Below are 23,058 nucleotides of genomic sequence, written 5' to 3'. Positions count from 1 at the left end.
GCAATAAAATTGTAAAATTTTTGCTTTGTGCCTGTACTCCAATGTTTTCATTAAAAAAGTAAAAATACATGCAACAAATTCCAAGTGCTAGTAGTAGAGCAGGAAGCTGCCAAAGGCTGGACCTAAATAGCAAAGCAGACGTATTTTTAGTATGCTAACAGTACAACTAATGCTAATTTCCATTTGTGCTTTCAGAATTTATTTTTTGAAAGTATATCCTTCACTCACTTATCTGGAATAAAATTTGTGTACTCACCAAGAATCATATATGAGGCAATGTAAGGACTGCTGAGCTTCCCACAAAGTAAATGGCTGGATACTTCTTTCTCCCTTGAAAATTCTAAGTATTGTTACTAATAGATGAACAGTGCTTTCTGAGGTTACTGGCTTCTTTTAAACCAATTTGTTGCTCATTTAAATATAAATATTCCTCGTTATGAACTTATTTTGATTAGTTGTAATGACATTATGAAATACTGTATTGTTGAAATATATATATATATAGCGATATATAAATTCATACTTACCAAACTTTAACTGGCTATCAGATCTTAACGAGTAGTCAATCTTAGCTTTTTGATAAAAGTATTTTCTACCATAATACATGAGAATTTTCCAAGAAAGTTTTGTTAAAACCACAACAAACTGGCAGCCTAATTTTTCACTAGTATTCTAAAAACAACTAGAGTTATCGTTTGTTCTTTATTTGTTGAAACACACTGCAGTTTGAGAAATAAGTCTTGAGAGATTGTACTTGTGTTTCCATAGCAATGACTTCAAGTTATAAAACCAACTCTGAAGGCCAGGTCCTGCTCTCAGATGCACAGCTCTCATTTCAAGGTATTAAAAAAAGAATAAAAACAAGAAACCACCTGTTACTGTGTTAGCTCTATGCAGAGCTAGCAACACACCTCTTCAAAGTTTTTTAAAAAAATCTATTCTAGCTAAATAAAAATGTGTTGTTTATGTATTCTAAGTAGAGGTGAAATGAAACCTTAATTCTAAAAGTGGTAAATAAGGTCTGAATTCAATAGCAGACCTCAACTTTATCTAATAAAATAGATTATTAGCTTTCACCAACATGGATTTTTAGTCAATGTACACTTTTGCTACATTATAATGTATGCTGAAAGCAGTTCCATTTAATCATTATCAAAATTAATGATGAAAAGTTCAATAAATTTATACCCATATTTTTTAGATAAAAGATTGTAGGAAGTGAGCTTGAATACTCTGATTACTTCTGACTATTCACTGCTTAACCACTAGGATCAACAAGAGAGCCATTCTGGATCACTCCATGAACACTGACAGGCATAGACCTGGAAAATGTGTAAAACAGCACTAGATTTCCTCTATCATACAAGGGAAGTTATATTTTCCACATAGAAATTGAAAAAACAAATTCTGTGTGCATACATATATGCTAAGATCAGAATTGATTTTTTAAAAGGCCCCATTTTTGCAAGTGCTAAGACAGTTTAGAGTAGTAGCAATAATGGAATATACATTCTTCTCATCACATTCAATAATCACACTGCATGACAACATATGTATCTTATTCCTTGACTCCAGCTTAATAGACTACCTTTCTATCTGTAAAATACTGAAAAAAATATCATAAGCCTAAGATATTTTTACTCCAAATGTACCATTAAAAAGTGCAGGGAATTAATTTTTCAAATTTTTATTGTATTAAACTTTTGGATATTCTATTATTTTCACAGTATTTTTTAAAATGTGACTAAACTGAAGTTGAAAAAGCAAAAGCTATAGGTGCTTCTTGTTGTATTAGTTTCCTCTACACTGCTCAGCTGAAAAAAACCAACGAACATAGTCTTTCTTCCCTATTTTTCACACAAAGAATTTATTGAATATACATATCACATTGTATATATAGAAATTGATCAGATGAGATAAAAAAGGCCATAAATACTGTTTTATTGTTAACTTTCTACTAAATTTACATCAGGTGACATGGAACAGTCTAGGAGATATTTTATCTACTAAAATGCAGAAGTACTCTTACTAAAGTGTAAATTACAGGTAATACATAAGTTCAAATTTAAAGTACACCTTGTGTTGATTACCTTTTGCATTTCCTGAGACAGAGAATTTTCAAGAAATCATTTGCATTGTGGAGCAAAATAATCTTTCTTAACTACAGGGAAGAGTCACAATGTGATACACAAAGGAAACACGAAATCATGAAATTATTCATCATTACAAAACAGTTTTGATTCATGTACAGAAATACACAGTACTGACTATGTGTGTAAAGTAGCCTTAATTGCTGTATTAACAATGTAGCTAGCTTGCTGGGAATAACAAAATGTATTTTTCAAATACCAAGAAGGTAGTTTTACATTTCTGTGAAAATTAAGTAAAATAGCAACCCCTTACCTCCTACAGTTTTTATACCTGAACAGCACAATATTCTGTCAGAATGCAACAAATACTTTTTTGACCCCACTGTAGTATTCAGTTCTAAACCACTCTCCTTCAAGGTTAATTATTTGTGTGTCCATCCCTCTTAAACTTCTGTATGAGCTGTAAACTTCAGTTTTACCTTGTCAAAAGACAGTCATACCATGGGACTCAAAGACACCTGTAACACTATGCACGAGTGAACTTAGTAGCCTAGTAAGATGTAATAGAAATAGGCCTAAAAACTTCAGGAGTATTGTCTGTTTAAAAACATGGTGATAAGCCTGTTGTTTTCAGTCTAATTAAATTCTACACATACTGTAATATAAAAGCAAAAATTCACTTTCTAAACTCATTATTAAAAAAAAATATTATGACACATTCCATTTAAATCAAACTTTTAGGGCATATGTTTATTGTTCATGGAAGAATTCATACATAACTAGCTTTTTTGTAAACATCATAGGGAATTAAAAACATTGCTTACTCAAAAGTAGCATAATCCAGCCTGTAACTTTAATACAATGATATAGTACTTCAAAAATAATGACTTCAAGTTATATGCACATATATAATATATATAAATATACACACACACACACACTTGTTTTTATATATTCATGTAAGCAAATGCATCTCTGCCACAGCCAGATAGGGTATTAAAAGAAATGATTTTTTTTTATTCATGTTCAATACATAGCAAAGACACACTATCCATTCACAGCAAAATCATACCTATACAATATCAAAGTCATATCAGGCTTTCTTGCAGTGCCAATAATCTTGTAGATTCTCTTTACTGACTATTACAACTATGAAGTCTTAGAACTACAATCATTTTAGAAGTTTATGCAACATTTAACATGTTGGTCAAAAGTAAAAGGAATGTAATATTGACACTATCTTAAACAAGTAGAAAGATGAAGACAAACATTTGTAAAATACCTTAAGACTGGGAGAGAGATTTTCAGCTTACATTAAGTGGTAAATAATTTGTCTGTAAATACTTTATTTCCTTTTTAGGTACACAAGATTCAGAAAAAAAGTGGCCTAAATTACAGTACATCCTTGTTTATGTTCCCAGAGATACATTCTCCTACTAGAGATCCAGTGCTGAAAACACCCCTGTGAAATGTTTTCAAAAGAACCCAAGAGCTATGTGTAAAATGTGTTAATTCAAACTATGCAGAGTGTATACATATCAAGTTTCATAATAAAAATAAGTTCACTAAAGACCCTTCTGCTTCAATAACCTCTTAAGAGAGAAATCACTGGCACCTGAAAAGAAAGGCACTAGACAAACACGATGAACATGAGTAAACTATATTCACAATAATCTACAGCTTGCCATTGAAGTAGTAACAGCATATGCACATGTTCTTTCCCTCAAAATTCAATACAAGTTTATAGATCTGAGAAACATGCACTACTATACAAGATTTAATATAAATTCTTATTTCAGAGAAGATGTATTAAGCTTCAGTTCTGAAATAGCTCACAGAACTAAAACAATTTACTTGATCACAATTGACAGAAGCAGAAATGAACCTATAGATTTTCCTTTAAAAAGAAGTTCTCTTTCACCACAAAGACTTGCTACTTGTCACAGAAACCACTTCCCCTCTGGGGATACTCAGTCAGTAGTATGTGATCAATAACTTCAGGTACTTCTATATTTGCAGAGGCGTAGTATGGCATGATCTCTACTAAATCTTCCCATAGTGTTTCTTGCCTAATCTATATAAATGTAATACACCACTCTAAGTAGTATAACATACTACATATAACAAGATGGGTCAAGTGCAATTGATCAGTGTAAAAATATTCAAAGTAATCATTACAATATTTTTATTTCAATTAGTCAATAAATAGGGGTGTGAAGCCAAACTGAAATATGATTCAGATATTCCTTAAATTTGACTTCAGATCTGAAACTCATAATATTCTTCCCTCCCTCCTAATTTTGGTTGCACAGTTTTTTTTTCTTTTTAATTAAATGTAACTGTAAAGCTTGGAGCAATCGCCTTTTAAATACATTCACCTTTCACCTCCCTCACCCCAGTAACTGTGGACGTGTAACAATCTTATTCCTCTGCATTTGTACAAATCCTCTCCCACAGATCTATTTTTACTCAAATTTCCAAAAACTATCATAACTGCAGCAGCAGTCCATCAGCAAAACTCTCCATCCCCTACAACAAGAAGTAGCACTAGTACTTGCTCTACGTACAGAGAAAGTATCGGGCTGGCAGGTAGGGTAGTTCTAGTACCTGTTATTCTATCAGCTCTCCTTAGGATCATCAAATTAAATTCCAAACTCTGAAATATTTTATCAGGTTGCATATTCGTATTTTAAAACACATCAAACACATAATAAAGTAAGTGCTCAGGGGCAACAAATTTCTAGGCACTTATTCATTCTTTTCTACAGAAATTCTGTAAATTCTTCTAAAGATGCCATTAGACGCCAATTTTGTCATGGCCCATACCACTTCATGGCAAGGGCTAAATAATACCTTTACAGCAACTACTGAAGTCTTTCAGAGTAATGAAGATCCGTTACACTGATACTATAAATTATATTTTAAACAAGATAGATCATCTCAGTTGTACAATACAATAAATGTTAAACATTTCTATAAACAGCAACAAAAGGAACAACTTTTATTGTCACAGAGAAAATAAACTGCCACCAGGAGAAAGTAAGGAGCTGAAAGCTGAGTGCACGGTTGTCAAGACTAGTAAAATAATCAAACTACTACAGTGAGAAAAGACCAGGGGATGATAAGATTGGTGGAAAACAGAGACTTGTCCTTTCAACAGGTTTGATTTCAGATTATTTTTTAATAATATGCAATATTTAATTATTCCCTCACATTTAAAATAAATATATGGGTTCTTCAGGCTGTAAAAGTATAAACATATAACAAATTGTGTATAGCTATTTAAGTGATTTCTAGTAAAAACATATACATCAGTTTCCTTAATAAAGCTTGTTAATAAAAATTGGTTAACTTGGAAATGGTAGAAGTCTAGCAAGTGCTTCATGTCTCAGACACTATTCTATGACTGTGGTCATACCTATATCTACTTCAGTTTATCCACCTGAGCATAAGTAAAACAAAGTAAGCATTAGTAAACATCTCTTTCAGAAGCACTTTGGAGTTCGCAGAAATGCTGTAGAAAAATGCAAAAAATTAAGAGATATTAATAAGAATAATAACTCAAGGTGCACTTTAATACACCAGGTTATATATGTCACCCAATCTCTTAATTTTTTTTTCAAGCAGCTGAGGGCATTACGATACCTCATTTCTTTAACAACTGCAGAGAAATGGCAGGAGAATTAAACTGTAAATAAGAGAAAAATACATAAACAAACCTCTTTCATACCAGAAAGACTCTAGAAAAATATTAGTAGTAACTAGTTTATGTTTATTTGGAATTACAATAATTTTTGGAAAAAACACACTGTTTTGTTTTCTTCTTTTAACCAGAAGTCCTCACATTCATCTTACAACTTCATGAAGAGATTTCTGTGAGAACCAAGTAAGGAGTGTAATTTCCATGGGTCCTGTTGAAACCAGTGGAATTCTAGTGGTCACAATAGTTCCAGCATATGAACTAAAACACAGGATCAGCACCTTGCACATAAATGTAAAAAAAAAAACCTAAAAAAAGCGCCACTTTGCTACAGATTAAACACTTGCTACAAACAAACAAACCACTGCAATTTCTACTATTCCAAAGTTGAGGACTTCCCTATGAAGTTGCATGAAAATGCCAAAAAAAAGGGTTGCGGAGGAGACATGTCCATGTGACTTGATCCTTTCAAACTCCATTAAGAAAAACAATTAATAATCACAACATTTGAAATGTGAGATTCTTAGGTCTGGAAAGTACTCATTTCCAGCCACACCACAGTATGAAAGACAGCATTGGTAGGCAGCTTAGCTGAATGATAACAAGACTTTAGTATCTAACTGCTCTGAATCCTGGAACAACTAGATGAACTATATGAAAACCAGGAATCTCAGATTACAGATTAAATTAAACGGTAGTTCTGTCATTGCTTCCAAACCAGACTGCTCCTAAATCAGAAACAAGAAAGCATTTCCTAAAATTTTATTTATTGTAGGACTAGTAAGATATTAGCTTTAGAATCTTTAACATTTTAAAAACCACACTAGATCTGTGTCTGCAGTCAATTAGCAGACATGTAAGAATGGAAATTTTAGTATACTTTTTGAATGTTTAGGGGTTTTTTCCCCCCCCTCACAAAAATCTTTTCCACTCTCAGTTTCAAATACTTTTTTTTTTTTTTTAAATTCAAAGTAACATAGAAAAAAATGTTACTGTTAGTATCCAGTAATCTGCAAAAGTCTGCACCAAATAGAACAAATGGAACTAAACTAGAAATCTTTCAGCAGTTCTTTGGAACTCATTCTTTCAAGTACTTTTTCTTTTTTCTTTTTTAAAACAAAATCCACTAGTGGTGCATCACACATACTTCTTCAGTGTTTTTACCACAAGCTAGTCATACGTCAAGAACTCCGTGTGTGCAAAGCATTAAAAACAGTAGATGTAGATTATTCCACACACTACAGACATGCATCCTGCAGAAGCTATCATGATAAAAATTTAGATTACAGCATCATTTTGATTAGAAACACAACCACAAGAATAAAGGAAGTAAGTATAACTATGCCAAATTTTTGTTCTACTTCAGTCATGTAGTTATCCCATGCAGATGTTCTGGAAGATCAGCATGCAAGTTATGAAGTTTAAAAGTTTAAAAAAAAAAAAAAAAAGACAAACAAAATCCCAGCATTTTCCCTGAATATTGTTGAACTACAATATCCAATTAGACAGAAATGCCAATATTATCATCTTTTCAGAATTCAAATTCAGTAGTAGTGCATATACATTCAAGAGCTATAATAATTTGAACATCTATAATATAGACATTTAATAACAGATTTTTCAGCTCTCAATTTCTTTTCAATGTAGTCAATGTGTTAGGAAACAACTGCAGCAGCAACAGCTCACATAAGCCACTGTTCTTGTTCTTTTCTGTACTTCTCAGACCACTTCTGAGTAAGCTCTAGGTAAACATTTGGTTTATAGGGCTTATAATCAAGGTAAACCACCTGTCCAGTCCGCTTGGGGACAGCTTTTTCAATCTGAGTTCCCTCGTGCCATTCATTAAAAGATGTAATAGAAATAATTTCTGGTCGCACCAGAAGGGCTGCACTGAAAGCAGTTTCATAGTACTTCCCATTGACACGATTACGGGTGTTGTGGTTGTTCCATGGTCGGATACTGGTATCAATATACCCTGGCCCCACACTTGGAATAAACATTAAGTTGTTACTATCACAAAAGGCTTTTAAACTTGCCCAGTTATGATGAGATGAGCCATAGGAGAAGCCATTGGTGGCAAAGTACGTGTACATTCCATCAAAACCACTTCTGTGAATGTCATGCTTGTGTCTTTCTTCTACAAGAAGTGCAATGAATAGTGCATCATATGGAGTATTCCGAATGGTCTGGGATCCAGAAACAGTTAACAGATTTGCCCATATTTCAGGAATTGTTACATAGGAATCATAAACATAAAACATGGGAAGAAATCTGCCTGTGCTGGTCTTATGCCTGTAAAAGGCTGGATGGCCTCCATATCTATAAAGCAAACAAGTATCGTTAAGACAAAATTTGTCATTTGGAAAATACTGTTTCACAGTCTGAGCTGAAGACTTTTCCTACAAACTAATTTTAAAAGACAGTGCATGCCTTTTAAAACATAGTAATTCATAACCATTTTCAGTCCAGTGTTTGCTGAAATATCAAATAATGAATCTTCAAAGAACCTTTAAATTACTACAAACTAGTAACTTAGTGTCAAGTATTAGTTTTCTCTGAAGGACAATTCTCTAATTCAGTATGAAGTAAGACAGACTAAGTAGCATTGATAAACAAAACAAGTATCTGTATAGAATTTGTCAAGCTTAATTAAAATCATTAGAGGTCCACATATTAAATCTCTAGCTGCTAGTTTGTCACTATAAACATGTATGTTTAATTTACATATCATGTAGCTAATATATTAACTGCTTTAATGAGAAGTATCGTGACTTGTGATACTAATGAATGTTGAAAGCAATTTACAGTTGGGTATGTAAAATTCACACTTTGATATTCAAAAACAGACTGAGTTTTATACCACTGAAATATGAACAAAGTTTGTTATAGTTTTTTTCAGTCTCAGTACACATTTTTATACATTCTTCCAAGATTTTGATAATATAAAGAAGTCCCCTAAATCAGCATGTAACAGACCCCCAAGGAAACCATTCTGAAAGCACTCACTTGTCAACGATGTATTTGACATTGTGGTACATACTGCGATCATCTCTATCTTTGTAAGGTTCAATATGAAAAGTGACCTGGAAGATGAAAACGTAGTAAGAGCAACACAAATATAAAATACTACTGAAAACATGGGCACCACATTATATGAAGCAAGTACAAATTACATTAAATATGGTTCTTTACAGAGCAAACAATTTTGTTAGTCTATTTTGAGAATAATCCAACCCTAACTTAACTCCTGCATTGCTAAGATTAGAAGCTTGGGATCCAAGAAAGTCTGGTAATAGAGTAAATATTTAGGTTTTTTACATTAAAACAAAACACTGTTTTTGTTTTACGTAGGCTACTGCGAGTAGTAAGCATGCTTCAGAAAACTTAAAAAACTACAGCAAAAACTAAAAATTGAAATAAAATATCTATTCAAATGTCAAAGAACTGATTAACCAATGAAACATTTTAATATTTAATTTCTAAACAATGTAATAAATTTGCTATATATAATTCTCTAAGGAGACTTTTCAGTCTCAAAATAGATTTTAAGTTACAATTTCACAGATTTATCAACAGTAATAAAATTTTGGAACTAAATCTAATAAAATGTACTGCTAGTGTTCTGAATGTCAAGCTTGGAGCTTATGAAATTATTTAACCTATACACGTGAAGTTTTTCCAATGTAAAAATGCGACTGTTTTCAAACATACAATTAAATGGAAGTGTATTACATATCAAAGTAACTAGTTTTTCAGAAGCAGAATGCATTTAATGAAGTATTCAACAACTCTGCAACAGAAGCAAATTTCCATTGTAGAGTCAATATCTACGTCAACTAGATACAAACTATAGAAAAATACTGTGTTAGACTAAATCACTAGGACTGACAGGATAGGTTGAAAAGCACTATAATTTTGTATTTCATTTCCAACTATCAAAACCAGGCAAATCAAAAGGTCCTATCTTTTAGCAGACATAACTGAAATTCAATTTGTATGTTGGTTTTGGTCTACTGACATTCCTAACACTTAACTGTAATAAATTACTAGTGCAAGAATGTTTAAAAACATTACAGTGAAGGTAGTATTCCTTGGTAGTATCTATACTTAATATCTGTATTCCACTAATTATTCCAAGCAATAACAGCAGTTCCATCCATATTCCATTTATTACCATACTATTACTTGCATTTTCCTTGGTAGCTTATTTCATTTTGCCTTGGATCCCTTGAGAGACTTGAATGTTAGAAGTTCTTTGAATGTTAGAAGTTCTTTTAGGTGAGAGCAAGCTCCATCAGATGATCTTAAAATTCTAGGGAAGGATAATACTTTTTTCTTTTTAATAATTTCCTACACATATGTTCAACTTATGCCACAATGTAATTCACACAGCATTTTTAACAGTTTCAAAATTACTTCTGTATCTCATTTAACCTTCCTACTTTCCTCCTGCTTGTCAAAGAATCTACTGTTGCTACTAGTGACAGAAAATTTCTCTGAGAATCTGCAACTTGCATGACCAATTAAAACCAGAGCAGATGCACAGGCTGTATTTTTAGTCCCCAGTACAGACACCATGCTCCAGAGATCAAACATACAGCTACTTAGAGAATTTAAAAACTCAAATGTACTACTCAGCAAGACTAAAAGGCAATGCATGTTTTCTTTATCTCAAGGGAAAATGCAAGTTTTACTCTAAAAATAAAATCAAACCACAATTTTAGATTCTACTGATCGATCCACATAATCTTTAATTGATTTGATATTTCACTTATTTCAGAAAACCAGTAATTCAGCCTTTCTATCTTGTCATGTCATGGAGTAACCTAAAGTCAGAGCAGCAACTCTGACCCTACTGTCCAAGGCAAGTGTTTCTGATACATTCTGGAATAAAGACATTCATTCAAACTAGAACTTATAAATCCCTTTTCATCATTTATAGATGCCTGCTCCTGACCTCTATGATCACATGCCAGAAAGTTATGTGGTAATGAAAAAAAAGAGGTTAGTCTTTCTTCTTTCTTCAAGTTTCTCAGTTTACAGATCATTGTATTCCATAATATTTTTAAATATGTAATATTTCCCTCAATTCCAAAGACTCATTTGAAAACAATGTATTGTCTTATTTTAAAAACTGTTTCCCAAAAAGAAAAAAATAATCCACACCATCATATCTTAGACTCTGTAAATTTTAGATCTGAACCAAAACAGAAAAAAGGCAGAATATGATATTTATTCTAGTTATACGGCAATATTGCTTAGATCTTATCAAAATTCAGTGAAATTCAAAGGGCACTTATACCTGCTTTGCTGACCCAAAAGAGCAGCAGCATAACAGAAGACAGAAACAGAAGCCACAAGTGTAAGGTCTTGCACCTGGGAAGACAATCCAGGAGCGCAGCACAGACTGGGGAGCAGCTCTGTGGATAGGGACCTGGGGGTCCTGGTGGACATCAAGCTCAATATGAGCAAACAGTGTGCTGCTGCGGCAAAGCAAGCCACCAGGATGCTGGGTTGTGTCAACAAGGGCATCACCGGCAGAGATAAAAAGTCATTATCCCACTCTACTCAGCACTTTTCAGGGCACACCTGAAATCCTGTGTTCGGTTTTGGTCTCCACTATATAATAAAGATTGTATACAGGCTGGAGGGGGTCCAGAGAAGGGCCACAAAGATGATCAAAGGGCTGGGCAGCCTGCCAGATGAGGAAAGGCTGAGAGAACTGGGTTTGTTCAGCCTTGAGGAGAGAAGCCTTAGGGGAGACCTTATCACCATGTTCTGGTATTTGAAGGCTGGCTACAAAGAAGATGGAGACTCCCTTTTTATAAGGGGTCACATGGAAAAGACGAGGAGCTATGGGTACAAGTTACTCCTTGGGGACACTCCAACTGGACACAAGGGGAAAATTTTTCCCAGTGAGAACAATAAGCCACTAGAATAATCACCCCAGCAAAGTGGCAGATTCCTCAGCATTGGACAGTTTTAAGATTCAGCTGGACAGGGTGCTGAGCTGTTTGTCTACACCTGACTTTTGCCAAATATGTTGGACCCGATGATCCTTGAGATCCCTTCCAACATTGTATTCTATGATTCTTACATGACAAGCCTTCTTGCTCTACACCATGAATCAAACGCAGTAAACTCTTAGCAAGGTTACTTTCCTAAGTAGTCCTACTTTATGCATCTTAAAATACTTTACCTTTAGATTATATTTGTGTGCATAATCCAAAATAACAGGCACCAAATCATCAGTTGGTTCTCCATTTTCATCAGCCATACCTGGTGGGTACCATGAAAGCACTATTACACCTGAAAATACAAAACTTGTTTTAAATCATGTTGTTTAACATAAAACATGTACACTATAACACTGTAATGAGTTATAATTAATGTTTGATGGGAAATCCACATAATATAAATTAGAATGTCAAAGTAGTTTTTAACCAATTACAAAACCTCAGTATTCTCAGAGTGGATTTAATTTCTCTGTTTAGAAGACAACAAAACAAACACTGGTAAGATCATCTGTCAAGGGCACAGATCTGTGCTCAGTGTCCCAAGCCTAACGCTTAGAGCCATTCCCACCCACATTTCAGCACAGCATCCTAGCTTCCAGGTTGTACCAAGAGGAGGAGAATGCTCCCAGCTAAGGTGTTACAGCTATGCCACAGCACAGCCAGAGAATATCAAGATACATAAGGTTAGAGAACACTCAAGAGAGAAGGGCTATGCATGTGATAAAAGAGATTCTTATTTTATGAAACTTTATCCCCTCCATAATTCTGCATAGTACCTCTGAATCTACTACAAAACAACAATTTAATACTAGAAGCAGTGACTATAATCCCACAACTTTCCTTCTTGCTAAAAGCAGTTAATATGGTGTAATCCACCCATCCAGCCATATGAAAAATACAAAGATATTTACTAGTTTCACACATTTATTACAAAAAAAAAAAAAGTTTGAGTAATTTAAGGATGTTACTATTCCTTGACTATTTGTCAATAAAAAAGACAACAAATACAATGTCCCTATATTGTAAATTTCCCTAATGCTCTCCATGAAAGCAAAAAACCACATACCTCTTCAGAAAGGCTAAACACTTTCCTTCTAAAAAAAAATTCTGTCAGATAAATAAATTACACCTTTTAGGTGTGTAGCTGGAAATAATATCAGGAAGAAGGTAACAGAAAGAAATACAATGAAATACTGATGTAGGAGTATTTTCGTAACAATACTATTTAAAAAATACGGAAGAATAAGTCAATGTGATTCTTTTTAACTAGGCAAAGATTTAAGTACACAAATCACATCACAGAGATAGGGAAGTATATACTCTAAATTGTATCTATTTTACTAACATAACATTTCCGACTGACAATTTCCAAACAAACAAGTCCAAAATTATGAAAAAGAAAGCATAGATTAGAGTGAATACACAATCATCTTCTACCATCAAAACCAGAAATTTGAGCTCACTATATATAGCAGTTAGTTCAACTATATTCAGCATATTCTCTCCACATTTTATCAAAAAGAGAATCATAAATAATAGACTATCACAAGAGATAGTCTGCTCAAGGACAAGAAAAATGCAGTGTTTTACTGCATTTTATCACCCTATATTTTATTTCCTATGAAAGAAAAGGACAAAATTCAAATGAGTAAGATGTAAAGGACAAGTAGAACAGCAGCGATAAACTCAGGTAACAATCAAGGTATCTTAAATACAGTGTCTGTCAAGTCCCTCTTCTGTAGCTTTAGGAGACAGGGAAGAAAGAGTTCAGGAGACAGAACTGTTCATCAAGGAACCTAAAGGCATGTTTGCATTGATCTCTCCCTGAGAAAGACTACTTAATATTTTCTTTTCTGTGGTTAAAAAATAAAGTTATGTACCACTTCAGGAGTCTAAAAAAGGATAGACTCAATGCCAAAAATAGCATAAATATGTTTAAAACCAGAGTAGAGTCATTCAAGGCAAAGGACTTCAAACTGGACTACTTCAAAAACAGTTTGGTGCAATAAAATAAATTTCACCAAGTAATCCAAGGAATAAATCTACTGTATTAATCTGTTACAATCTAGGAAACCAATAAGGGAAGAATTGTAAAATATAAGAATGCAAGGAAGCACTGCATGACACTCCTGCTGCTCAAATCGCTTGTATGCCTTTGATCATTATACAATATTGGCTGAAAGAACCACTTACATTTTTCTCCTATTTGTAAGATTCTTGATAAAGCCTCAAAAAAGGCTAGAAGAAAAATTATTTGATGGAATGTAAAATAAAGTAATAGATTATATATTGGCTAAGAAACAAAGAGAAACTGTAAATAGTCAACCTCACAGTACACAAAAAATGAGCAAAGTATAATTCTTATTAAAGAAGATGCAATATTTGAAATAATGACCTGAGAAAAAAAGTTAATGATTTATGTTGGTCAAATCTAGATGGAAGAGAACACATTCAAATGTACTTAAATCCATGTTAGAATAACAGCAGAAAAAAATAACTTCTGACAAGTATCAGTAATATGTTATAAAGAGTATGTCACAAGAAGCACTCATTCACATTGCTGAATTTTAAATAGAAAACTAATTTAAGCTACTAAAACCCCCCTTATTTTGTAAAGCATTTTGGTGCCTTTTCCACCAGTTCAGCTTTATTAGACATTTGTTTTAAGGGGATGAGAAATATCACAGATACTTCTAAAGCTGCAAATGTCCTCTCTGCTTTCGTCATACTATCATGCATTATTTTGCTTTAGATAAGACTAAAAAAGTGCTTACTGGCAACTAATACTTGAGATTTCTCTGCAGCTGTTCAGAGTTTAATATTAGCCTATATGACTGCTTATTTTAAAGAAGATGAACATAAAAAGGACCATAAAGCCCAACAACAAAGAATGACACCAAAAATACATTGAATATTTTTATATACATGTTTCATCTTATTTAGAGAAAGGAAACATCAGTTTCTATTGGGAAAAGATGATACTTTTGGTCAAAGAAATAAATTGTAATTATCTATGTTGAAACAATCATACCAAAGAAGGTTTGGATTAGACATCTGTATACCTAATGAGAACACCTATAAATATAAAAGCTACAATGCTACATGCTCTTTAAGATACGAATTAATACATAATTATTACACACGAAGAATCCAGAAAAGAAAAAAAAAAACACTCCTATTTGAACAGACTGCTCCATAAGCATGTTAACATGATTTACTGAAACCTGTTCTTAAAGCTGAAGTATTTATCTCCAAAAATAAAATACGCAGACAATATATTCTAGCAATGGTTTCTGTATTTTCTACATATGTTATCAGTTCTTAACAGTAAGTCATGAAACACGTACACCTACAGGATTACAAATACAGTTCTTATGTTTCTGTGCTGTTACACTCATCAGACACAGCTTTGAAGATGTAGTTGCAGTTGGGGATTAAAACTCAAAAATACAAAGATATTTACTAGTTTCACACATTTCCAGAATTACATAGAAAAATGGTAGAACGGGTCAGTTGTGTTCATTCATATTTAAGGCTGGATAAATGAACAACATGCTGAAATGTTAACATTCATTACCAGTTGAAGCTGAACGCATTTGTTTCATGTGGGCTTCTATGACAGAAGGGTCTTTGGAACTGTAAGATCCGAGTTCAGGATAAAAATTGGCCCCAATGTCCTCAGGAGGATTATGCCTTCCTTTTGGATAATTGTTTGCGATTTTGGGATCCCAGTGTGGCAACAACGGATGGTTCCAGTGAATATATTTACCATCAAACTGTGGATTCCCAAACCAACTATAGTAAAATATGTGAAAGTTATAATTAGGAGAAGACAGCTCTTCTTCCAGCTTGTTTACAGGAGGCATAGATGCTTTCATAGTATTGACTGCGATACTATGCAAACTACCAACACGCGTTACAGTATCTCCTTGAACCCTATTTAATGCATTCTGTTTATTATCTAAATGCACTGTCCGTTGTTGAAGCTCAGGCAACAAACCAAGTCCAAATGGATCCCCAAATCCAGCTCTATCAGGTCTCAGAGTCTTCAAAGCCATCATTATGGAGCAAATAAACAAAATAAAAAGCAACAAAATGATGCATGTTCTTCTGCGAAATCTTGCCATGATGTCATAGTTCAGAATCCAAACAGAAGGATTTTGGCCGCAACTGATCAAAAGACAAATATTTTAAAGTCAGATTTCTTATTACCAAATTCAATAGTATGAAAGCTTCATAAAGTTCCTACATAACAGAAATAATATGGACACAAACGTGACACATGCACTGACAGAAACTAGCAGTTCTTTGCAGAGGGAGGGAGAACAAAAAAACATTTCTGATTTGAGAATATTTGTCAGATTTTGAGGTTCTGCCACCATGGACTCACATACTTCATAAAACATCTTACTTCTGAACTTCATTGTTTTCCTAGCCCAAATAAATCCCAGTATATGGAAATTCTGGTTACATTATTTCAGAACTATCATGTTTTGACAAGTCTGATAGAAACAGCACAGAAAATAGAAGAAAAAAAGCAGAACTTAGCAGAACAAGAGTAAAGGACAAAATGCAATATGACAGAAGTACAGCTTATGTTCAGAACGGGTTTCATTTGCTAACCTATTTACTGGCTTCAGACAAACAATTTCATTGTAGTTAACCGATACTCTGACTTAATACAATGGCAAATTAAACCTGAAACAATGATGCTCTGCAGCTTTACAGATCTAAAATTTTAATTTGTTTTCTGAATTCTGGAAACAAAAAATAGCACAGCATTAAGGACATACCTCAACCAGAAAGCCTGTAAGTTAGCTGCTGGCAGCCTGTTAGTACAATGTCACAGCTGCATGACACTTCATGTAGAATTCCAAGATTAAGTTCAAAACAAGACTAATAGTACACGGCAAGATTTGAGACCTGAAAGTAGGGGGGAAGAAAAATCAGTATAATGGAATGTCCAATTACTTTATTTATAACTTCAATTCCTGTTCAACATTAAACACAAGAGAGCCAGAGAAGAAGATTAACAAAATTTAGGTTACCACAGAATTATGTGGAAAAAGATTATGCATAAAACTAACATTAAACTTGAAAATCTTAAATTTCTAATTCAACAGCTATTAGACATAACATACCTGTGACTTTGTATTTCTATCACTGACCTCCAAATTTTAGAGTCTTACTTTCATTTACTGAGATATACACAGGTTGTTTTAAAATGCTCATAAAAATATCTCACACTAGTTTCCTCCCAATGTTCTCTACTACTGTTAGAGTGCATTAACATATAGCTCAGTTGTCACAACACTATTTGTTACTGCTGTGATAATTTTAGATAAGGAATTTTAGAATATGCTTTTTAACAATACAGCCTGAATTGGATTAGCATTATGACACTGCCAAAAATGGAAGTTCTGCTTCCATTTCCAACCTTAATCTGTTCATCCTGCTGTCTACTTTTAGTTACCTCTGGGATTCATCTGGTTTTCACAGTGATGCCACTTATACACTTCAACAGCAAAACCCTGTTAACATCTCAAAAATAAACAACAAAAACCCCCTACGCACTTTTTGCCTTGTTAGAGAGCTGCCTCAGCTGAATGAGTATGACAGCACTAATGCCAACAAAAGTTAATAGCACAGATGGGGGAAGGGAACAAAAATGATGCTGCTCATTTTGCCCAACTGGATTGCGAAACCATACTTTTAGCTACTGTCAGGAAAAATTATATTATGGCATATATATGCTTATAGTACTTCATTTTAGACTTTTTATTAACAAATTTCACATAATTTTACATCAAATTATAGGGTTCTTTTTCTATAGCTCATAATCTATCCCAAGATGTTAGAATTTTGTCCAAGATTATATGGAGTCCAGAACATTTTTCTTTTACTAACTTTAAATATATTCAAACTACTTCTACTACTTTTCCTGACCTTTTCAGTTTTCTTTCTAGTCTACAATGCTACCCCTCCCTGGGAGTTTAACTCAATTTTCAGATTAGATAAACTGAAGTTTTCTAAAGGGTCAGGATTTATTTTTTTTTTTTAATGAAACAATATTATTCATCTGACTAATGTATTAATGTATTCAATTTTATTTAGTTTAACCCAGATGCTACTGATCTTCATCAAACAACATAGAGGACTGCCAGTGATAAATTACTTCTACAATTATTATTTTATCTCATCACTTCTGTAAAAAAGAATTAATAACTGTAATGACTATAATTAGAATGTTTATAATGACTCTCATTTGGGAGTTCCTATTCCATATCAAAGAAACCGGTCCTTTTTATTCTTTGACATGTCTGCTATTAAATTCCTCCTCTACTGCATCAAGTTTTTGCTATCATAAAGTGCTTTTTCTGAAGTGTCAGGAACTGATCTTAGTGCTCCATGTTCTTATTTCAACAAGTAATTTTTCAATGGAATATTTAGCAAGAAAAATGAAATTTATACATGAATAAACTGAATTACAAAAAATTGAAAAAACAAGAATTATAAATGAAAATTACTAAAAAATGAGCAGAATACTTACTAAAAGTTGACTAGCATCAGGACAGACCCTGGTCTACCACAGCATATTATGAACCTCTAGTATGCTTATATATAAGCTCAGCATCAAGTGCAAAATTTCTAGAACAAGTGATAGCTACGGTAAAGTCTTGTGTTTCGGGGAGACATCAGTTCCAATGATGATGACATAATTCAGTCCTGGCATAGATACCTATACTGCAAAAGCAGCACTGACAAGCTACAGGTTGGCAATGCTTGTTCAGAGCTACTCTTTAGAAACAGTGACAGATAAATTATACTCATCAACACTAGTGCCACAGCAGAACAGTAATCCTGAGGAAACAGACTGAGCAAACATGCCATGTGAAACAGCTACTTGAAGTTATGTCTGTCCTTGGAACTGGAAAAATCTTAGAATACATTTCTGATTCAAGAGTCACTAGAGATAGCATAGTTGTGATTTTGTATTTCTGTCATGGGTATCCAAATTTTACAATGTGACTTCAATTTACTGAAGTACACAGGTACATACTACATTCCTGTTGTGATTTTGTATTTCTGTCATGGGTATCCAAATTTTACAATGTGACTTCAATTTACTGAAGTACACAGGTACATACTACATTCCTACATACTTACGGAGTATCTTGCCTTGGACTGTTGGGTGCATTTGGACCCAACAGCAAGGCCCTTTCTCAGTAGAAAAAAGTCAGCCTGAATAACTTCATCTTTATGAAGATTAAGATCTCACACACAGACAGTTACTCTGACTCATATGATGATTTGTTAACTAGTAGCAGCTTTTGGATTCTAACTCCAAGGGTGTTGGCCCGTGGTGTACCAGCCAAATATGTAAGTAGTTCCAAGCTAGTTCTCTTGCCTAGTGAATTAATTGTAAAAGAACAGAAAAATCAATCTGTAACAGGTCAGAAGGAAGAACAAGTTAGTTTAAATCACCAGTCTCTGTCTATGGGAAAAGAACAGGCCCAATACAAAGCAATGCTTTACCAGAATATTTAGGCATCTTCAGCTATTTATAGATCAGAGATTTCCTCCCCCAAGAAGGTCAGTTCTTTGTACAATATGAAAAAACACCTTCCATTTAGAAACCCACCTATTAGTTTAATGAGATGATCCTAGATTTCAAATCAGAAGGGAGAGTAAGCAAAAAATTGTTTACATTTAGTATTTACATTTTCTATTTCACTAATAATTTAATTGCTTCTAGGTGCTCTGAGTTTTCCCTTAGAGAAATTTCTACTCTAGTCTGCATATTGTATCACTATCACTGGACACATTTAAACATTTTGGAGGTGTTTCTTTTCTGTACTGTTTCTGAAATTAAGAGAACATTTGAATACAGTGTTGCTTTCAACCTGTATCTGGACATAAAATAAGGTGGTTTTGGTTGTTTTTTTTTTTTTTTAAGCTTTTCTCCCTATCCCTTTTCCAAAAATCTCTGCTTTCTAACAATACCGTTCACAGCTAATGCACACAACCTCACTACAGAATCATTACCATCCCTAAATCTAGTTCCTGACTGGTAAAAATGAGCTGAAGTCATGAACTGTGAAATTCAAATTATTTTCTTTACTCTGTGCATTATACTACATTTTTTTAAAATAAATTTATTTTTCCTTTAATCACCCAGTCACTCCATACTAGAAAGTTTTTTGGCACATTTTCCACTGATAGGTGCCTGAAAAAAGTCAGGATCTTCAGTTCACTCTTCACTACCACACACATTTTCCAAATAATGAATTGTTACCTTCAGGTCCAGATTGAAAGCACTGAAGTCAATTGATGCCTTTTGGTTTCTCTTTTTATGATTACAGATACTACAATTTCTTTCATTATATATCAGAACAATACAAAGCTTTACCATGAAACGGTAGAACCTATATCTCCATAACATTCAGTCCCCTTCTTCAAAAACATTGTACACAGTTATTTTACTTTTAATTTGCCAGCTGCTACACGGACTTGAAACCACAAAATAAATGTAAATATATTCATCCCTCTCTGACAATCTCTGTTCCAAATTAGTTTCTGATATGGGAATAAATAGTATGAAACTGATCACAGTAGTATGAACGCTCCAGCTGTTCTTCCTAAAACTAATACCTCCATGAAAAAAAGCAAAGAGCATCTGTGAAAAAAGCTAAAGTATTTTCAAAACTGTTCACCAAATTTAATAGCAAGCCTGCCTCAAGTATAACCTCTCCCACTCAAACTCATCCTTGACAGTGATGTGTTGGGCTTTTTTTCCTTCCTCACCACTGCTTTTTATACCCTTAACTTGTCCTGCTGGCAAACTTTCCATTTATTCTATTATATGAAGAAAAAAATACAGATGACAACAAAGGCGGGTTTTTTTTCCCCATCACATTTTGCAAAATAAGGATGTTTCTTTAGTCAGAGGAAAAAAAAACCCAGGGGTTTAATTACTCTAAATCATTTTGGTTATATGATAACTCAAACTTCATCACCCCACCCTATGGGTTGTTTTTTTCAGTATTACTGATTCCAAAAGAGAAATATGTAATGCAAAGAAAGTATGTTCAAATAAAACAGATGTATCTATTTAAGTAAGAACCAGCAAATGCTGTAATTTATTTTTTCTATGTTCCTTAAACATAACAAATGAAAGTGCAATACAGAAGAGAGCTCTGAAAAATCTGACTATCTTGATACAATGGTAAGGTCATCCAAAAGTCACTGAGGTTGGTAGCTCATGGGCAGTATCAAAGCTTCTCAGCTAAGTTTTCAAAGCATAGCTTCTCCTAAGACTTCCCAGATTGAAGAACTTTCAAACTGTTGAAGTGACAGACCAGCTCTAGAGAGCTGAAGCTTCTAGGCCTTCAAAGCCCTTCATTCTGGAGCTACAGTGCAGATGAGCACCTAGAAACATTACTTTGGTTCCCAACTGGTCGACCAGGTCAGATTTAGTAAACTTCCCTGAGGGCTGATAAGAGTCTGTCCAAACCACAACTACATAGCACATTTTGGTCTGGGGAACACAAGTAATTAAAAATAAAAAAAAAAGCAACAGAGGCCAACCACACCTTCCTTGTGAGAACCTCAGGAGTGTTTCTAATCTTAGAAAAATGGGGAAATTTGACAAAAAGTGTCTGCATAGGAAAAGTCTTTTTCTAAAGACTTTTATTCAAAGACTTTGAAAATCACTGAAGATGAAAGCAGACATTACGTGTTGCATGCAGACACTTTATAGCTGTGCTTACATGCTAAATATATATATTTTTAAGCACTTTCAATAATATAAGTTTTCCTTTTGATTCACTCGATTTAGAAAGAGGCATTTGAAATATGTCAATTCTAACATGGATAACTGTACCACTCACAAAACAGGGAACGTGATTTGTTTGCTAACCAGACCTGAAGAAAGACAGCAGCAGGAACAAAACCCTGTCCTGCTGCACTTTGTTCTAAATGTGATAAGACAGCCTTCAGCATTAAATTATATTTACCACAGAATTATATTATTTACTATACAATATAAGAGTATTTGATTTCAACATGCCAGCGTTCTCCTGCTTTGAAATGACTTTGACACACACCCCGAACTTTGAGCGGCTTCAGACCATCAACAGAAAGCAACCTCGGCCCAGCTTCCACACCGGGAGGCACCTGCGAACCGGCTCCCCGGGGCCGCTCACAGCCCAGGCAGCCGCAGAGCGAGGCTGTTTGACAAGCCTCGGAAGTAGGAACGGGGAGCGAAGCCAGCTTGCCGTGCTGCTCCCCTTCCCCGAGCGAGTCACCACCAGACTACGAGCGTTCTCCCCTCTCTCTAACACTGACGAGCCGAGCACCGGAGCTTTCGGCCAAGCCCCAGCGTTTGCCAGAGCCGAGCACCTGCCGCGGGCGAGAGCCGCGCGAGGGGCCTTCGCAGGAGCGAGGCCACCGTCCGAGGGGCGCCCCCGGCCCCTCCGACAACGGCTGCGGCGGGGCGGGCGCCTTCCCCTCCTCTCCCAGCCCGGAGGAGCGCTCCAGCAGGGCCCGACTCCGAGGAACCCCAGGGCTACGCCGCGGCGCCCGGCCCGGCCCGGCCCGTCTCCTCACTGCCGCTGCCCCTTCCCCAGCCCCCGGGGTCGGCGGCGGCACAAGCGGGGCAGCGAGGGCCCAGGGAGGGCCGCCAGAAGAGGTGCTCAGCGGGCCGCTGCCGTTACTCACCCGGCCGAAACAGGGGCGCTGCCCGACGGCCGGTGGGCGGGCGGGAAGGGGCCGTGCTGGCGGGGCGGCCGGGCGCGGCGGCCACAGCAAGGCTCCGCCGAGGCTGGGGGCGGGGGGGCACATGCGCATGCGCCCCAGGCGCGCATGCGCGGAGCCAGCCGGCGGCGGGGGAGCGGGCTCGCCGGTGGCGGCCTGCGGCGGCCGGTGCTCAGTCAGCGGCGGCTGCAGCCGCGCCGGTCAGGCCTCGGCGCCGGTTGCGGCAGGCTTGTGGCGGGGAAGCCGGGCTGGTCAGTCTGCCTGCAGCTAGGTGCTCCCTGGCTTTTCCCTCTGTGAGGAACAGAAGTGAGCTGCAGCGAGTTAGACCTCCCTGGGCTTTGAAATAGCCATTTTTACACAGAAGGCCTAACAATTCTTCAGTGCTTTAAAGTTCTGTGCTGGATTGTTGGTTGCTTTTCAGCTGGGGAAGAACTTGCTTAGTGGTAATGGCTGAATAAAGACCATGGTTTAAGTCTGTGGACAATGCCGTGTAGAG

General features: G+C 35.5%; 1 protein-coding gene across 1 annotated transcript; it reads right to left on the bottom strand.

Moving 5' to 3' along the window:
* Window positions 1–1,941: 1,941 nt before the first annotated feature.
* MANEA (mannosidase endo-alpha) lies at window positions 1,942–22,640 on the bottom strand. Its single transcript, XM_074896070.1, has 6 exons — window positions 22,527–22,640; window positions 16,601–16,730; window positions 15,385–15,977; window positions 11,990–12,099; window positions 8,797–8,873; window positions 1,942–8,109 (listed from the first exon to the last, which is right to left on the bottom strand). The coding sequence occupies exons 3-6, from the start codon at window positions 15,932–15,934 to the stop codon at window positions 7,473–7,475; spliced, it is 1,374 nt and encodes a 457-aa protein (XP_074752171.1). The 5' UTR covers window positions 15,935–15,977; window positions 16,601–16,730; window positions 22,527–22,640; the 3' UTR covers window positions 1,942–7,472.
* Window positions 22,641–23,058: the final 418 nt, after the last annotated feature.

This window comes from Athene noctua, chromosome 1 (genome assembly GCF_965140245.1).
Source record: "Athene noctua chromosome 1, bAthNoc1.hap1.1, whole genome shotgun sequence".
Lineage (NCBI taxonomy): Eukaryota > Metazoa > Chordata > Aves > Strigiformes > Strigidae > Athene > Athene noctua.
This window is presented reverse-complemented; position numbering and strand designations above follow the sequence as displayed.

Bases quoted from the DNA above. Each gene is read 5' to 3' on its own strand.
- MANEA (XM_074896070.1), bottom strand. From the start codon at position 15,934: ATGGCAAGATTTCGCAGAAGAACATGCATCATTTTGTTGCTTTTTATT. The intron at 12,100-15,384 runs GTAATGAATGTT...TTGTATTTTCAG, and splicing joins AATGCGTTCAGCTTCAACTG to GTGTAATAGTGCTTTCATGG. The intron at 8,110-8,796 runs GTGAGTGCTTTC...TTTGCTTTATAG, and splicing joins GTCAAATACATCGTTGACAA to ATATGGAGGCCATCCAGCCT.